Genomic DNA, 15,013 nt, shown 5'->3' on the forward strand with positions numbered 1-15,013 from the left:
ATTCCATCTTAGGTCATGATCTCAGGGTCATGACATCAAGCCCCACATCAGGTACTGCTCTAGCCATGAAGAATGCTTAGGATTCTCTCACTCTCTCTCCTCCTGCTCCTCCCCACCAATTCCCCCTTTCTTTCTTTCCTTTTTTTTTTTTTTTTAAGATTTTATTTATTTATTTGTCATAGAGAGAGCACAAGCAGGCAAAACGTCAGGCAGAGGCAAAGAAAGAAGCAGGCTCCCTGCTGGACAAGGAGCCCGATGTGGGACTCGATCCCAGGAACCTGGGATCATGACCTGAGCCGAAGGCAGCAGCTTAACCAACTGAGCCACCCAGGTGTACCCCAATTCCCTCTTTCTTAAACAGCAACAACAACAAATCATACCTCAAAAGGTACCATGGACTTAAATATAAAACATAAAACTTCTAGGAGAAAAAAAAAAAAACAGGAGAAAATTAAAAATCTTCAGGACCTAGGGCTTCAAAAAAAGTTTTGGACTTGACACTGGAAGCACAGTCTATAAAATAAAAAACTGATAAATTGGACTTCATCAAAATTAAAACTTTTGTTCCATAAGAGACTCTGTTAAAAGGATGACAAGTCAAGCTACAGCCTGGGAGGAAATATTTACAAACCATATATCCTACAAGTAACTATTATCCAGGATATAAAAAGAACTCTCAACATTTAATAGGAAAAAATGCAAACAATCTGATTAGAAATGGGAAAAGTAATCAAGAGACATTTCACTGAAGAAGAAATACAGATGAAAAATAAGCACATGGAAAGATGTTTAACATCATTAGCCATTAGGGAAATGCAAATTATAGCCACAATGAGCTATCACTACACAGTTTTCATAGCTAACTAAAAATGGCTAAAATAAAAAATAGTGACAACACCAAATGCTCACAAAGATGTGAAGAAGCTAGATCACTCATTCGTTGCTCATGGAAATGTAAAATGGTGCAGCCACTCTGGAAGACAGTTTTGCAGATTCCTTAAAAGGTTAAACATATAGCCACCACACGATCCAGCAGTTGTATTCCTGGGTATTGATTCTAGAAAATTAAGACATGTTGACACAATAGCCTGAACATGAATGTTTATAGTAGCTACTCATAACAAAACTGAGAACCACCCAGATGTCCTTCAAAAGGTGAATACATAAGCTCTGCTATACCCAGATCATAGAATATTCACTGCTCAGCAATAAAAAGTAATGAGTGATTGCTACATGCAACAATCTGGTGGGTCTCCAATGATTTATGCTTGATGAAAGAATCCAATCCCAAAAGTTGCATGCTGTATGATTTCTTTTATATAAACTTCTTGAAATCATAGAAGTATAGAAATGATGGACAGGTCAATGGTGGCCAGGGGTTAATGAAGGGGTGGGTACAGGAAAGAAGTGGGTGTGGCTATACAAGGGCCACAAGAAGAATCCTCCTAGAGATGGTAATGTTCTGCTCCTTGACTGCATCAACATCAATATTCTGGTTCTGAGATAGTCTATGGTTTTGTAAAATGTTACCATGGGGGAGGTTGGCTAAAGGGTATACAAGATGTCTGTATTTTTTCTTTTAACTGCATGTGAATCTATAATTATCTCAAATTAATAATCTTTGTGGTAGAAAATGATACAGTGAAGGCAATATTTATTCTGCTTCTAAATCTGTGATTGGGGCACGGCTCAGTGGGCATAGTTTATCTCTGGTCTCCTTGGGCAGCTGGAAGACTGGGGGCTGGAATCATGTGAATTCTTCCTCACTCATGTACATGTCTGCCAGTTGATGTTGGTTATGGACATATCTTAGCTGGAACTTCCAGCCCTTACCTGTAGACTTTGCATGTGGCATGGACATCCTTACAGTATGGTGGTTAGGATCCAAGGTTGAGTGTGCAGAGAGAGAGACAGGTGAAAACCATATGACCTTTTGCAACCTCATTGTGGAAGTCCTACAGTATTACTTCCGTTGCCCTGTGTTCACTAAGGCAATCAAAAAGGCCCTTCAGTTTCAAGGAGATGGAGAGGATGCTCCCTCTAATGGAGGAGTGGGAATGTTCTAGGAGAGCATGGGGGACTAGAACTATAGCTATGGTTGTTTTTATAAAAATGTAATGTGCCATAGTTTCTAAAGGCTGACCTCTCTTCCAAATCTACAAGATTGCTCATAGCTACAAAGTTTACACACCATGGGGCCAACTTTGCAGAGAGAACAAACCTCTCTTGTAATTCCCCATTTCTGGAAAAGGAGCTCTAATTGGCCCAAGCTGAGTGTGGTAGTCACACCTGGTCAAATCAACCATAACCTAGAGTTTGGCCTGTATTAAGGGGAGCTGGGTCATCTTGCAGGAGGTGGGGGGCCACGATAGGAGGGAGGACAGTTTGGGGTGCTTGGATGTCTCAGTCCATTAAGCACCTGACTCCTGGTTTCAGCTCAGGTCATGATCTCAGGGTCCTGGGATTGAACCCCGAATCTGGCTCCATACTCAGTGGGGAGTTTACTTGGGAATTCTCTCTCTACCTCTTCCTCTGACCCTCCCCACCATTCTCTCTCATTCTCCCTCTCTCTCTAAAATAAATACATAGATCTTAAAAAAAAAAAAAAAAAAAAAAAAAAAGGAAGGGAGGACAGTTTCCTGAGCAGGAGAACCTTCTTCTAGCTATTAAGGCAACCTGGAAAGTACCAAAGCACATAAGGTAGGTTTTCTTTAAAAACTGTATGCTCTGTCAAGAGACAAGCATAAAACAACATGACACAGAAAGGTTAGATGTAAAAAGATAGGCAAAGTTTATCAGGCAAATGCAAACAGAAGGAAAGCTGGCTTGGTAATATAAACATCAGATCAAGAGGACTTAAAGATGAGAAAAGGCATTAAGTAGGACAGAAAGGGTTATTTAATGTTGATAAAGAGGGCAGCTGCAAAGAAGACATAAGCACCATGAGCCTTTTTGTGCTGAATGATGTGGCTAGGGAATACACAAAAGCAATACCATGATAAATACCAAGAGAAAATGACAGGAACACAAAGTGGTGGGAGATCCTAACACACGTCCCTCCGTCTTTGACAGAATAAGTAGGCAACAAATGAATTAGGATAGGGAAGAACTGAATGATGTATTTCATGTGTCTGATCAAACAGATAAATGCCCATTTTGTACCCTCCAAAAAGAAAATATACTTCTTCTCTAAGTACTCAAGAAACATTTATAAATATCGATCGTATACTAGCCCACAAAGGAAATCTCAATAAATTTCCCAAAGCAGAAAGTGTACAGGCCCTGTTCTCTGATGACGATATGATGAGACAGAAAATTAAGAGTCAAAGCTCAAACCAACACATCCAAACTCTTTGAAATGTAACAACACTCTACTGAAGAACCCCTGGGTCAGAGGGAAAAACCAAGTCTGTGATTACAGATCATTGAGGACATTGCAACAATAAGAACATTGACAAGACAAAATCAGAGAAAGAACATAGACAAAAACAGAGCTAAAGACCACATATTATTAACAGAAAAGAGGAAAAGTAATGGACCAAAGTTTTGAGCCCAGAAATGAGAAAACAAAAACAAACCAAACCAAAGAAAATTAGGTGGGCAGAAATGAACAAGTCCAAAAGCATAAAATAAGATTCGAAGACAAAGAATTGATATGTGTAAGGGGGTAGCTCTTGAAAAAAGAAAAATGATATGAATAAATTGCTGACCCAGAAAACATTAACACAGTAAATTAAGAATAAGAAAAGACTTAGAATTTGGTTTGGGGTGTTTGTTTGTTTGAGGAATATTTTAGCTTTAAGCTAAAAAAAGTTTCAAAGGTCCAGTGGATATATTTAGGAAAAATAGGAACTACGAGTTGAATTTAGAGAGGGAAAACGTGGTGCCTGGGTGGCTCAGTGGGTTAAAACCTCTGCCTTCGGCTCAGGTCATGATCCCAGTGTCCTGGGATTGAGCTCTGCATTGGGCTCTCTGCTCAGCGGGGAGCCTGCTTCCTCCTCTCTCTCTGCCTACTTGTGATCTCTGTCAAATGGATAAATAAAACCTTAAAAAAACTACTAAAAAAAACTACTAGAGTTGGAAAACTGAAAGGATTAATATGTAAAGAAAATGTTGCTGAGTGTGAGAAGCAGTGTGGGTAATGGTTAAGGATGTGGGCTTTCATGCTGGATTGCCTGGTTTGCACTCCAGCTTCACCTGTTAAGCCAATTATCTGACCTCCCTGAACCTCAGTTTCCCTAGCTCCAAATTGGTGATGATAACAACATCCATCTCCCAAATGTTTTGTTGTGCATCAATGAAATACTAGGTCATCCACCTACTACATTACTAACAAAAACTGTCCACAAGATCCCAGATATTATTTATTATTGCATTCCTCCAAAGTTCCAAAGAACAGATTTCTCATGTGCTACATTCATAGTTTCAGGGCATACAGAAAATCTGAATACTATTCACCTGCCTCAACGAAACCATTATCTTGATGCACAAACTTGATATCCTAGCACACACACACAAAAAACCCCAAACTTTCTTTATGAATATGTATGAATTGAATAAATATAGGCAAGGGGCACCCAGGTGGCCCAGTCAGTTAAGCATCAAACTCTTGGTTTTGGCTCAGAGGGTGATCTCAGGGTCATGAGATCGAGTCCTGTGTCAGGCTCCATACTCAGCAAGGGGAGAGTCTGCTTGAGATTCTCTCTCTCTCCCTCTGCCTCTCCCCCCACTCACTCACTCTCTAAAATAAATAAATAAGTCTTTTTAGAAAGGTTATAAATAAAATACATGCAAACAGATTCTAGTGTTATAATGAAAGAACACAACACCAAAATCAAATAAGGGAATCCCAGTAAGGGATGAATGGCTCAGAATGAGGGAATCTGTCCATCCATTTTATTGTTTGGCTGAGCAGCTGGCAGTGTGTTGACCTATAAAGACTGGTTTTCATTAGTTGCCTAAGGAAATTAGATATGGCCAGGGGGTCAGGATTCAAGGTTGTTTCATGTCACATTCTTGAACTTTTAAACAATCTAAATATATAATAATAAGACAATGCTTGACTATATTAAATAAACATATTACACTTAAATTATAGATTATATAGAGAGTATTCTATAGAAAAGACTATTGTGAACCCATATAAAATATTCCAAAGAATATTTCAAAATGCAAAAGTATATTCAAGATATGTTGTCCATTAAGTATAAAGGAAACAGATTTAAAGCAGTAGAACTTGGGATGCTTACATCTCTGGAACCTGTATGTATTTTTCAGTGTGTGTATATGTGCGTATGTCTTTGAACATTTAGGTTCCCTTTCTTTGTTACTATAAAAATGCTACAATGAATAACCTCACACGTTTGTTATTTTGCACAAATGTGAGGATTAGATCGTCATATCTTTCTGCACTTTTCTCCATTTTAAGGACTGAAATCTGTTCTCACTTGTGCAAAATGACAAATGCAGAAGGTAATTCATTGTAATAGTATGTGTGTGTGGGGGTCTGTCTGAATGTAAACATACACATAGTAATTTCCAGGAGGAGAGAAAGAAAAGGAAATGGAACAAAGTGTCATGATGGTTATTTTAAGACAGTCTTAATTTTCTCCTTTATGCTTTAAATTTCTTTCCTTAATTAAATGTTAGCAAAACATTCGAAGTGCGATTCAAGCAAAAGGAAAAGCCTTGCACTTGTAAACAAGATATCTAAATGCAAGACATTTATCCTGCTTGCAAATGCATCTGTAAAGAAAAATGATAAGGACTACCTCAAAGAAGATATTTAGAGAGGTTTTTTGTTTTTTGGGTTTTTTTGCAGTTTGGAAATGGGCAGGCCAATAACATATATTCAGATTAAAATTGGTATGAATATTTGTTTTCAAAAATGTGTGTGAATAGCACAAGGCACAGAGCACAACTGGTGACCAAAATTACTAACTGAATTGAATTGATGATCCTTTCCTTAGTGGTACCTTGACTCTAAGACCCAAGATAAAGAGTGTTTCTGTCTAACTGCCATTCACCATCATTCCTTTGGCCTCTCCCATTTTTAGCAGCTGTCTCTGATGTCACCATATTGCTTAAAAACAAATAAACCAAAAAATAACAACAACAGAGAGCGAAGAAACAGTTTTTTTCCTTGCTTCTGGAGGACAAGCAAAAAGGGGAAACAACAACAACAACAACAACAACAAACTATCCTTTATCTCCCTTCCTGGTTTCTCTCCTCTTCCTTAAATCCAGGCTTGGTGTAGAACTGATTCAACTTTTGAGTCTGGTCTGAACAAAATGAATGATGTCATGTCCCATTGGTGGGGGAAATTTTGTCTAGCTCAGGATGATTTGTCTTGGAAATGGCCAGGGACTAGAACTATGAAAAATCTGGACAAAAAGATATATTGTGGGCCTGGATTTTGGAGGTGGGTATAGGAAGAGGATTTGGGGACTCACCGGATACAGGGATGAAGAGAGGGAAATGGACCATGACTGGGGTTTGCAAACCCATGGAACATCAGTGCCAGGGACAGACAGAAGCTTGACCATTGGACAATAAAACAATGAGAATGCTCGGCTCACTTTGGGACACAGTGGTTTGGAATAAGGGCAGGGATTTTAAGGGCATGTCTATAAGCTGTTTAGAATCAAACACTATACACCAGTCAGACCTCAAACGAGAGGTGTATTTGAAAACTCTCAGTATGGGCTAGAAGGCAGAGCCCTGATGAAACATCAGTATGTCAGGAATACAAGTGGCCAATGGGTCTAGTGAGGGAGCTGAACATAGAGCAGCCAGAGACAATGATGCCAGGGGTAGAAAAGATGGTTTCAGTAGCAAGACAAAAGAAAACAGAAGCAGATCATCTAGGCCCAAGAGCATGGCATGACTGTAAACCATGGTTCCGAAAAACTAAAGCAAAGACTTCATGCCTCCTTTCCCTCCTTGTTTTAGCTGAAGTTAGAAGCAAAAATACAACGTTGAATTAAATAATAAGGTAGGGATGAAGTATTCTTTTGTGGCAAAACCACAGCTGTATCCAGTTTCAGAAGCCCTTAGAATGCCTTGAACTCTGCGCTTGGATGACTGGGACCCTATTGATTTTGTGACTTGTTCAGTCCATATGGACTTTGTCATTTGTAGTGAAAAGAAATGCCTTTGAAATGTTGGGCTATGTTCATGGAGAGGCAGGACAGAACCTAGAACCCAGGACTCTTGATCCCAAGAGAGGGTCAATTCACGTTGGCTTCCCCCATCTCAGGATACACCCAGACACCTGTCTGGTCAGGAGAAATCAAAGCCCCATAAAGGTGTAAGCACCCCCACCCCCTTTTTAATGTTATGTTAGTCACCATACAGTCCATCTTTGGGTTTTGATGTAGTGTTCCATGATTCATTGTTTGCGTATAACACCCAGTGCTCCATACAGTCTGTGCCCTCCTTCATACCCATCAGGAGGCTAACCCATCCTCTTCCTGGTTAACCATACCCTAAAACATCCCTTCCCCTGAAAAGGATCTACTCCCCCTGCCCAGTTCCCCACCCCATGTGTGTATACTTGCCAAATGGCCCTTCAGTCTCCATCCTTCTCCCCACCCACCTCCACCCCAACAAACCTCTGTTGTTGGTCAGCCAGATCCACAGATGTGGGGGGTCTCCATGGTGACAGAGGAAGCCTTGGTACAGAAGGAGAGAGACACAAACAGCAGAGGAAATTTCTTTGCACCTAACATACCACCTCCTGCCCTTCACGTTCCCGGGGCACCCAAGGGCTCAGGCTTCCGAAGGGTATCCTTGGACTCAGAGAAGCACATTTGATGTCAAGAGAGGCAGTGTTGTGTGGGAGAGACGATGGAATGCCTGAATTCTTCTTTAAACATCTCTTTTCTATGATTTCCAGGTGATCATCAGTACAACCATCCGATTTTAAGCAGTGCGGCCCAGACCCCTACACATGGTGAGAGATGGCTCTGAGCGTCCCGCATTCCATCCCCATCCCGAGTGGTTCCATCCTGACTCCTGATCCCCATCAGGCATGAGACATATGGTCGTGATTCATTGATGCTCAGAAGGTGTAAGGAGCCCACAATGGCTCAGTCCTACCCTTACACCATTGACCCCTCGTGTCCTGTCTCTGAAACGGAGTAATCTTCCATCATGAAAGAGAGGGGCTGAGACCCTTTCTTAACGCATTCTCACATAGATCTCACGATCTAGATCACTTCTTGTGGTCATCCATTCCATATGTCCACAGCAAGGAGTGAACACTCTTCTTGGCCCGAGGCTGCTTGTGGTACCATTTACTGACGGCATGGGACTTGGCATAAACCCTATCAAACCACCCCAAACCCAGTAAGATTTGCTAATGTTCAAAACCAGACCGGTTCATGTGAGTGTTAGCCCCCAGAGAAGGGGAGGAAGATGAAGGTTCTAGAGGACAGAAGTGTGAGCATAGCACCCGAGGTTTACAAAGCCACGTCTCCTTCTTATCACATCCTCCTGCCAGGTTGCAATGTAACCTCTGGAACGGCCAAGAAAAACTATTTTGGGCACCTGCTCGAAACCGGGTAGCACAGAAGACAGCCATGTAAATTACGAACTCTCAGTCATTCCTCTGTCTTTGCTCTGAAGGAGTGACAATATTATTAAATTTTAGTGAAAGAGAAACTCAAAGATAAAATCTGCAGCTCGCTTGGCAAAGAGACTCACCCCCGTCCTGTGAGATTATGCTCTGCGTCAGCACTGAGGTGTTGAACATTATAATTAGGAGGCTAGAACTGGACTATTTTGATGTCCCCCTCTAGGGCTAGGCTCCTGGTGGAAACAGGTAATGAGAGCAAGAGTTTAATAAGCTGTTTCAGGTTGCAGGGTCTAGGAGAAAAAAACAGAACTGGAAGACACTGGAGAGATCACTTATGAAGCAGCAGGTCCCAGGGGTGATGAGGACAGTGGGAAAAGGCAGAAGGGTTCAAATGGGAAACATGGTGGAGAAAGAATCGCGAGAACTTAGTTACTCACTGAATATGGCTGACAAGAGTCAACTGTGAGTCAAATGGCAAGCCATGCTCAATGAAAAGAGTGGGGGTTCTTAGTAATGCAATATGGAGAGGCAGGAAAGCAGCCAGGGTATAGGGGAGATGAAGTTGTCGATGGTGAATTTGGATCTGGACATCTGAAGCCAGAGAGGACTATAGGATAGTTAAGAAAAATGATTCAGCAGGCAGCTAGAAGTGCGGACATGCAGTCTGGAGACAGGTTACAGCTGAAGATATCACTGCTTTGGAAGTGGGAACAGATGCCCTGAGAGTGGGGGCAGTCTGTGCAGAGAAGGCTGAAAGAGAAGAGCAGAAGGCAAAAGCAGAGAGCCTGGGGGATGCCCATGGTGATGACGCAGCTGCAGGAAGAAGAGCCAGAAAAGGCAAACGAGGAGTGCTCCGTTCACTCCTGAACATTCTGGAAGTATAAGTAGAAGCAGGTTTTCTCCAGAATGAGCCAAGCCAAGCACAGCCTCCTGAGGACAGAAGGAAGAACCATTCTTCCCTGCTCCTCTCTCCATCTTTTCTTTTTCCACCTGGTACAAGGGGAGAGGGCAGATAAACCTAGTCTTTGACCTTGAGCAGCTCACAGCCCAGTGGGAGCAGGGTTTTCTCTTTGTTGGTGGCTACACTTTCCCCCAGGAGCTGGCAGAGTGACTATCAAAGGGGGAAGACAACCTGTGTCAACCTGATCAACCAAAGAGCATTAATTGGATCCTGATTTGGGGCCAAATACTACGAAGGCATCAAACTGGAAAGCAAGATTTCTGCTGTCAAGGACATTGCCATCTTTGGTCATCAACAAGACCAGCTCAAGTCAATTGATCAAAGATCACATTGACGCTGAACTGGGTGGGATTGCCTAGAAGACCTATAGGGACTTGAAGACCAGATATCACCATAGGCTGAAAAGATGTGACATCGCCATAGTGAAGAGTCTTGAACGAAGAGAGAATGTGGACAAAGGACTAGTAAGGAAAGACACTGCAATAGGAGAGAGAGCATGAGCAAGGGGGCAGGGATAATCATGGCAGAGACAGAAGACAAAGAAGAGCTGGCCTTGGCTTAGCAGTATGAGTTGGAGAACAGTGGGGTTGGGGGAAAAGCATCCATAAATGTTGCTTTTGGAAGTTGGTGAGCTGAGCTATACCCTCGGTGGGAGTATGATGCCAAGTTATTCTCCAGCATCACCATAAGTGAAGAAAGGAGAGCTAGGAGACCAGTGGCTGTTACCCAGCTCCGGAGAACAGTGCTCCCAGCATCCTGCCCCCCTCCACTTCCTGGCATCTGTCCCAATCCATGCCAGGGAGGCTCTTACCGTACAGTATGTTCTGATCCCTTAGGGGTGTAGAGTGTCCCTCACCCCCACACATATGTACCGAGCTGGCATGAACACCACCTCATTGGCTGGGCTCCCCTGGCTCCATTCCCAGTGTTTGGGGAGACCAGTGAAGGCAGGGAGGAGAGAGAAGCTGGGAGTTCCCTGGAGTGAGGCTATCCTTGGACCAAGCCTAGCAGGTGATTCTCTTTGTCCCCACAGTTCACAGGATTCCTGATTTCCATGGTTGGGCACTCTCTTTGCCAAGAGGCAGGCAGAGGCCACAGCCTGGCCCTTCTTGGGGGTCCCAAACCATAGAGGATGGTGGGACAATGGGAGAGCCACCTGCCTACTTCATGTTGGGGAATGGTACTACTATTGACTTCCTATCAAGGCATGCTTCCTTCCCTCCTTCACAACTGCTCCCTTACCTGTACCGGTATCTCCTCTCTACCCCCAACCACAGAGCCCAGTTCAGCCCATTCACCTCATTAGTCATCTGTCTTATCACCTGCTCATCTTCTCTTCCATTCCTCCCCCCGTTCCTTCCCCCCTGCCCACCTCCCACCCACGGTCTAGCATTAAACACACTCCCTTCTCTCTCTTTGGAGTTTGGGATCTCAAGGCTCTGTCTCAAGGGAAGGAGGGAGGAAAGGGGAATGATGTGCTAAGCATGTTGCCAACATTCTTTCCTCCAGCAGCTAGGAGAGAGCCAAGGGGGCCTTAGGGGAAGGTACTGGAGGAGGAGGAGGAAGTAGCTTTGTAGATCACAGTGACCCACTGGGGGCCACTCCCGGTAGGGCTTGGAGAGACCCAAGTCAGAAGGGGTGATGTGAGGGATGGAATGGGGGATGGAATGACATCGTGGGACCATGTGGAATGGAGTCTCAGGGGAGCTGGGGTCCTGGACCCAGTTCTATGGGTATGGGGACAAGACCAGTCACTCCACTTTTTTTCAAAATCAGATTTATCTGAGCCTGAGAGCTATGAGGGAAAGGACAGAATTTTCACACCAAAGTAGACAATTTTATGACCCCTCCTCAGCTCTATCAGACCTACGTTTTCATCAGACACACATGGGGAAGGCACTCAAGGAAGGGCAAGCCACAAGCCTAGCCAGCGATGGCTAAAACATCACCTGCCCCCAGGCTTGTAGACAACTGGAACTGGGCACGAGGGAAACTGAGTCACCAGCACCACCCATGTCCTAGCACAGGGGACCAGGAAAGCAGGATGAGGACTGAGAGCTAGAACCTGGACCCTCCCCTCCTGCCTGCCCTCTGTCCTCCCTAATGACATGCCCCTCCCTCCTTTTGCAGAGAAGCCACGGATGAACAACATCCTGACATCGGCCACCGAGCCCTATGACCTCTCCTTCTCCCGCTCCTTCCAGAATTTGGCCCACCTGCCCCCATCCTATGAGTCTGCCGTGAAGACCCACCCCAGCAAGTACTCATCCTTGAAGAGACTAAGTAAGTGGGGTTTTCTTGGGCTTGGGGTCTGCCTCTGCAGCTTCTGTGACATCTGCCTGTGTTTCTCTCTCTTGCCCTTCCCTGGAGGGGACAGGTGTGGAGTTCCAAGAATAAAGAGTGAGGCCATGTGAGTCTAGAGAACTTCTGTACATGGGTGGGTTTAAGGCCCATTAAGACCCTTTACAATGTCAAGAAGGTACACAGAAGGAGAGCCCTTCTTTCCTAGCTTTCTGACCCTTGGACCTTCTACCTCCATGTCCCCATGGGGTTATTTTCATGACCACCCGACTCAGGAGCCGAGCCTTTGCTTGATGCTATGGGAGTAACCTCCCCCGATGGGTCTACCTCCACCAGCCCCCTCCAAGATGGAACGGTGAATTTCTCTGGTTAGAAGCAGGGAGTTCCTGATGATCCGAGGAAGCTGATAAATGGTGGGGAAGACAGTGGCAGAGTCCACCCATCTGTGACCCTCTGGGCCAACCGTGGAGCAGTCAGCATTCCCACATTCTGCAGATATTTGGAAAATAGCAGGAAGCCTCCTTCCTGGAATTTGGGGCAAAGCAGGCTTGTATGTGTGTCCTGCGTAAGTTCTTGGGTATAGCAGTCCCCATGAGCATGGAAGGGCCTCCTGGAAGGAGAGGAGGCAGAGCACTGCATGAGGTCCACACAGAGGATGGTTCTGGCCTGCGCACGTTGTGGGCACAGGCCAAGCAGGTGGAGGCTTGATGCTTCACAGCCTGAGACTGGAGGCCCTGTCAGCTTCCTAGGCGCTGGCTGTTGTTATTCCAGAGAAGGTGTTACTGTGTTCCTAAGTTACCAGCCAAGCATGTTCATGAGTGCCTCCTGGCTGGAGCATCTTACTTCCCTGGAGCAACCCAGCTCCTTGCAGAGAGGCTCTGAACCTCATCTGAAGGCCAGCAACTGCTTCTTGAGCATTCCAGCCAGTACTAGAGCAAGATCTCAGGGGTGTGGCCATGCCAGCAGCTCTGTCCTGAGCTCCCCCAGGACCCTCATGCGCCCTGGATACTCTGGGTAGTCCTGGACCGACGACATCAGCATTGCCTGTGAGCTGGTGAGAGTGACACCCAGGTTCAAAAGGACCCCAGCCGCCATACCCCACCCCCCACCCCCAGGACTGAGTCTGCAGATTCCTTGGGGAAGCTCTCCTCCACCTGTCTGGGCAGGGAGGTCCTGGTTCAGTCCGGGCTGTGCTCTCACAGTGTCACCCCAGCTGACTTCCCTCCCTCTCTCCTTCCCTCTCCTCCTCCTCCACCCCCCACCCTCCCCACCCCAAGCTGACAAGGAGGCTGACGAATATTACATGAGGAGGCGGCACCTGCCAGACCTGGCTGCCCGAGGCACCCTCCCCCTCAACGTCATCCAGATGTCCCAACAGAAGCCCTTACCTCGAGAGCGACCCCGCCGGCCCATCCGGGCCATGTCGCAGGACAGGGTTCTGTCCCCCGAGCGGGGCCTGCCAGACGACTTCGGCTTGCCCTACGACCGCATCCTGTCCGATGAGCAGCTGCTGTCCACGGAGCGCCTGCACTCCCAGGACCCGCTGCTGTCCCCGGAGCGGACGGCCTTCCCCGAGCAGTCCCTGTCGCGGGCCATCTCGCACACGGACGTCTTTGTGTCCACGCCCGTGCTGGAGCGGTACCGCGTGACCAAGATGCACTCCCATCCCAGTGCCTCCAGTAACTCCTATGCCACGCTGGGCAAGAGCCAGACGGCCGCCAAGCGCCAGGCCTTCGCCTCGCGCAGACACAACACGGTGGAACAGCTGCACTACATCCCGGGTCACCACACCTGCTACACAGCCAGCAAGACGGAAGTGACCGTGTGAAAGGCGGGGCCGGGCGGGAGGGGCCTGTGGCCGGGCCTCTGTCTCTGGAGGCTCCCCTCCCCTCTCCCTCAGCCCCTCTCTAGGAGGTGGGGGTGGGCCGCCTCTGCTGAGAAAGCCATACTCCGGGGGACACAGCCCGGTGGCCTGGCACAGCACACTCAGACCTGGGATCTAGAGCGATCTCTCCCACTCTTCCAGAAGCATCGAGGGGAGTGAGAAGAGGGGCTAGGCCTCAGCACCTCCCACCCTCTGCCCCACCCCCATCACCACTAACTCCCTTTTGGTCCCATGCCCCTCTCCCCCTCCAGGGGGGCACTCAGAGGAGGGTTCTGTCAGCCAAGAGACCCTGGCTTGACCTTGGTCCGAAGCCACCTGGGGTTGGGACTGGCCAGCAGGTGCAGTCAATGGGCTGACCAAATAGGCTCCTTGGTCTCGTTCATTTACCTACAGCCGTGTCACAGAAATCTTCTAGTGCCTACAAACTGCCTGCTCGCTCTCTCAGAGCCGGGGAGCTGCTGTGTCCATAAGCACAATAACGTTCTCTTCTGCCTGCTGGAACGCTCTAGTCCCCACCGAGTGGCCCTTCCTTCATTGACCCCCTTGGGGTACCCCCTGCCCTGTACCCCTCCCCCAATGCCTGGGATCAGGAGGGGTTCCCTTTCTTCAGCTGCCTCCCCAGTGTTGGGAACCCCCAACCCCAGTTCTGGCTGGCTGCCCCCAATGCAGGTCCCCTCAGACCCCCTCCTCTAGCCCTAGCTCTTTGACCCCTAAGTTCTCTGGGGCTTGGCTTCAGCCCTCTCCATTGAGGAGACTCACAGTGGGGTTCAGGGACTTTGGGGGTACCCTCCCTAGCAACCTATCTCCACACTTCCTCCAGGCTCCTAGGTCTGAACTTTGACCTGACACTCAGGCCTGCCTTCCCCTTCTTTGCTCTGCTCCCCAGAGGCCTCTGCCCATGGCCAGAGAGCGGAGGGTGGGGAGGGCCACTGTGATGCCCTGGGCCTCAGGGGCTCGCCATTCCCATCACCCCAGGCTCTTCCTGTCTCCCACCGTGCAGGTCAGGCAGACGGAGGCAGAGGGTGGTTCAGCCCCCAGCCAAGGAAGACCCCAGGCGGTGGTCCTGCGCCTTGACCAACCCTCTCTCCCCACCACTGCCCACCTGCTTGACCCCTCCTCTCTTCAGTGTTTGCTCTCTCTGCCTCCTCTGCTGCAGTTCCGTTACCCAGGCCAGTGGTTCCTCTGACTCAAAGCAACAGAGGCCCATTAGTAAACGCAGATAAGGGTACTCCAGTCTATGGGTCTGGGGGTTAACTGGGCAGCTCCCCACCCCTCCTCTGAAGGGGG

General features: G+C 47.1%; 1 protein-coding gene across 3 annotated transcripts in view; it reads left to right on the forward strand.

Moving 5' to 3' along the window:
- SHISA6 (shisa family member 6) overlaps positions 1–13,669 on the forward strand; it is a 276,600-nt gene extending 262,931 nt beyond the window's left edge. For 2 of the 3 annotated variants that reach the window (XM_044249116.1, XM_044249117.1), the window contains 3 exons: positions 7,899–7,955; positions 11,671–11,823; positions 13,119–13,669. In XM_044249116.1, coding sequence (XP_044105051.1) covers positions 7,899–7,955; positions 11,671–11,823; positions 13,119–13,669 — 761 coding nt within the window. The remainder of the gene's footprint in view (positions 1–7,898; positions 7,956–11,670; positions 11,824–13,118) is intronic. The other variant, XM_044249118.1, reaches the window with a different exon arrangement.
- The last annotated feature ends 1,344 nt before the right edge of the window (positions 13,670–15,013 follow it).

This window comes from Neovison vison, chromosome 5, assembly GCF_020171115.1.
Source record: "Neovison vison isolate M4711 chromosome 5, ASM_NN_V1, whole genome shotgun sequence".
Classification (NCBI taxonomy): domain Eukaryota; kingdom Metazoa; phylum Chordata; class Mammalia; order Carnivora; family Mustelidae; genus Neogale; species Neogale vison.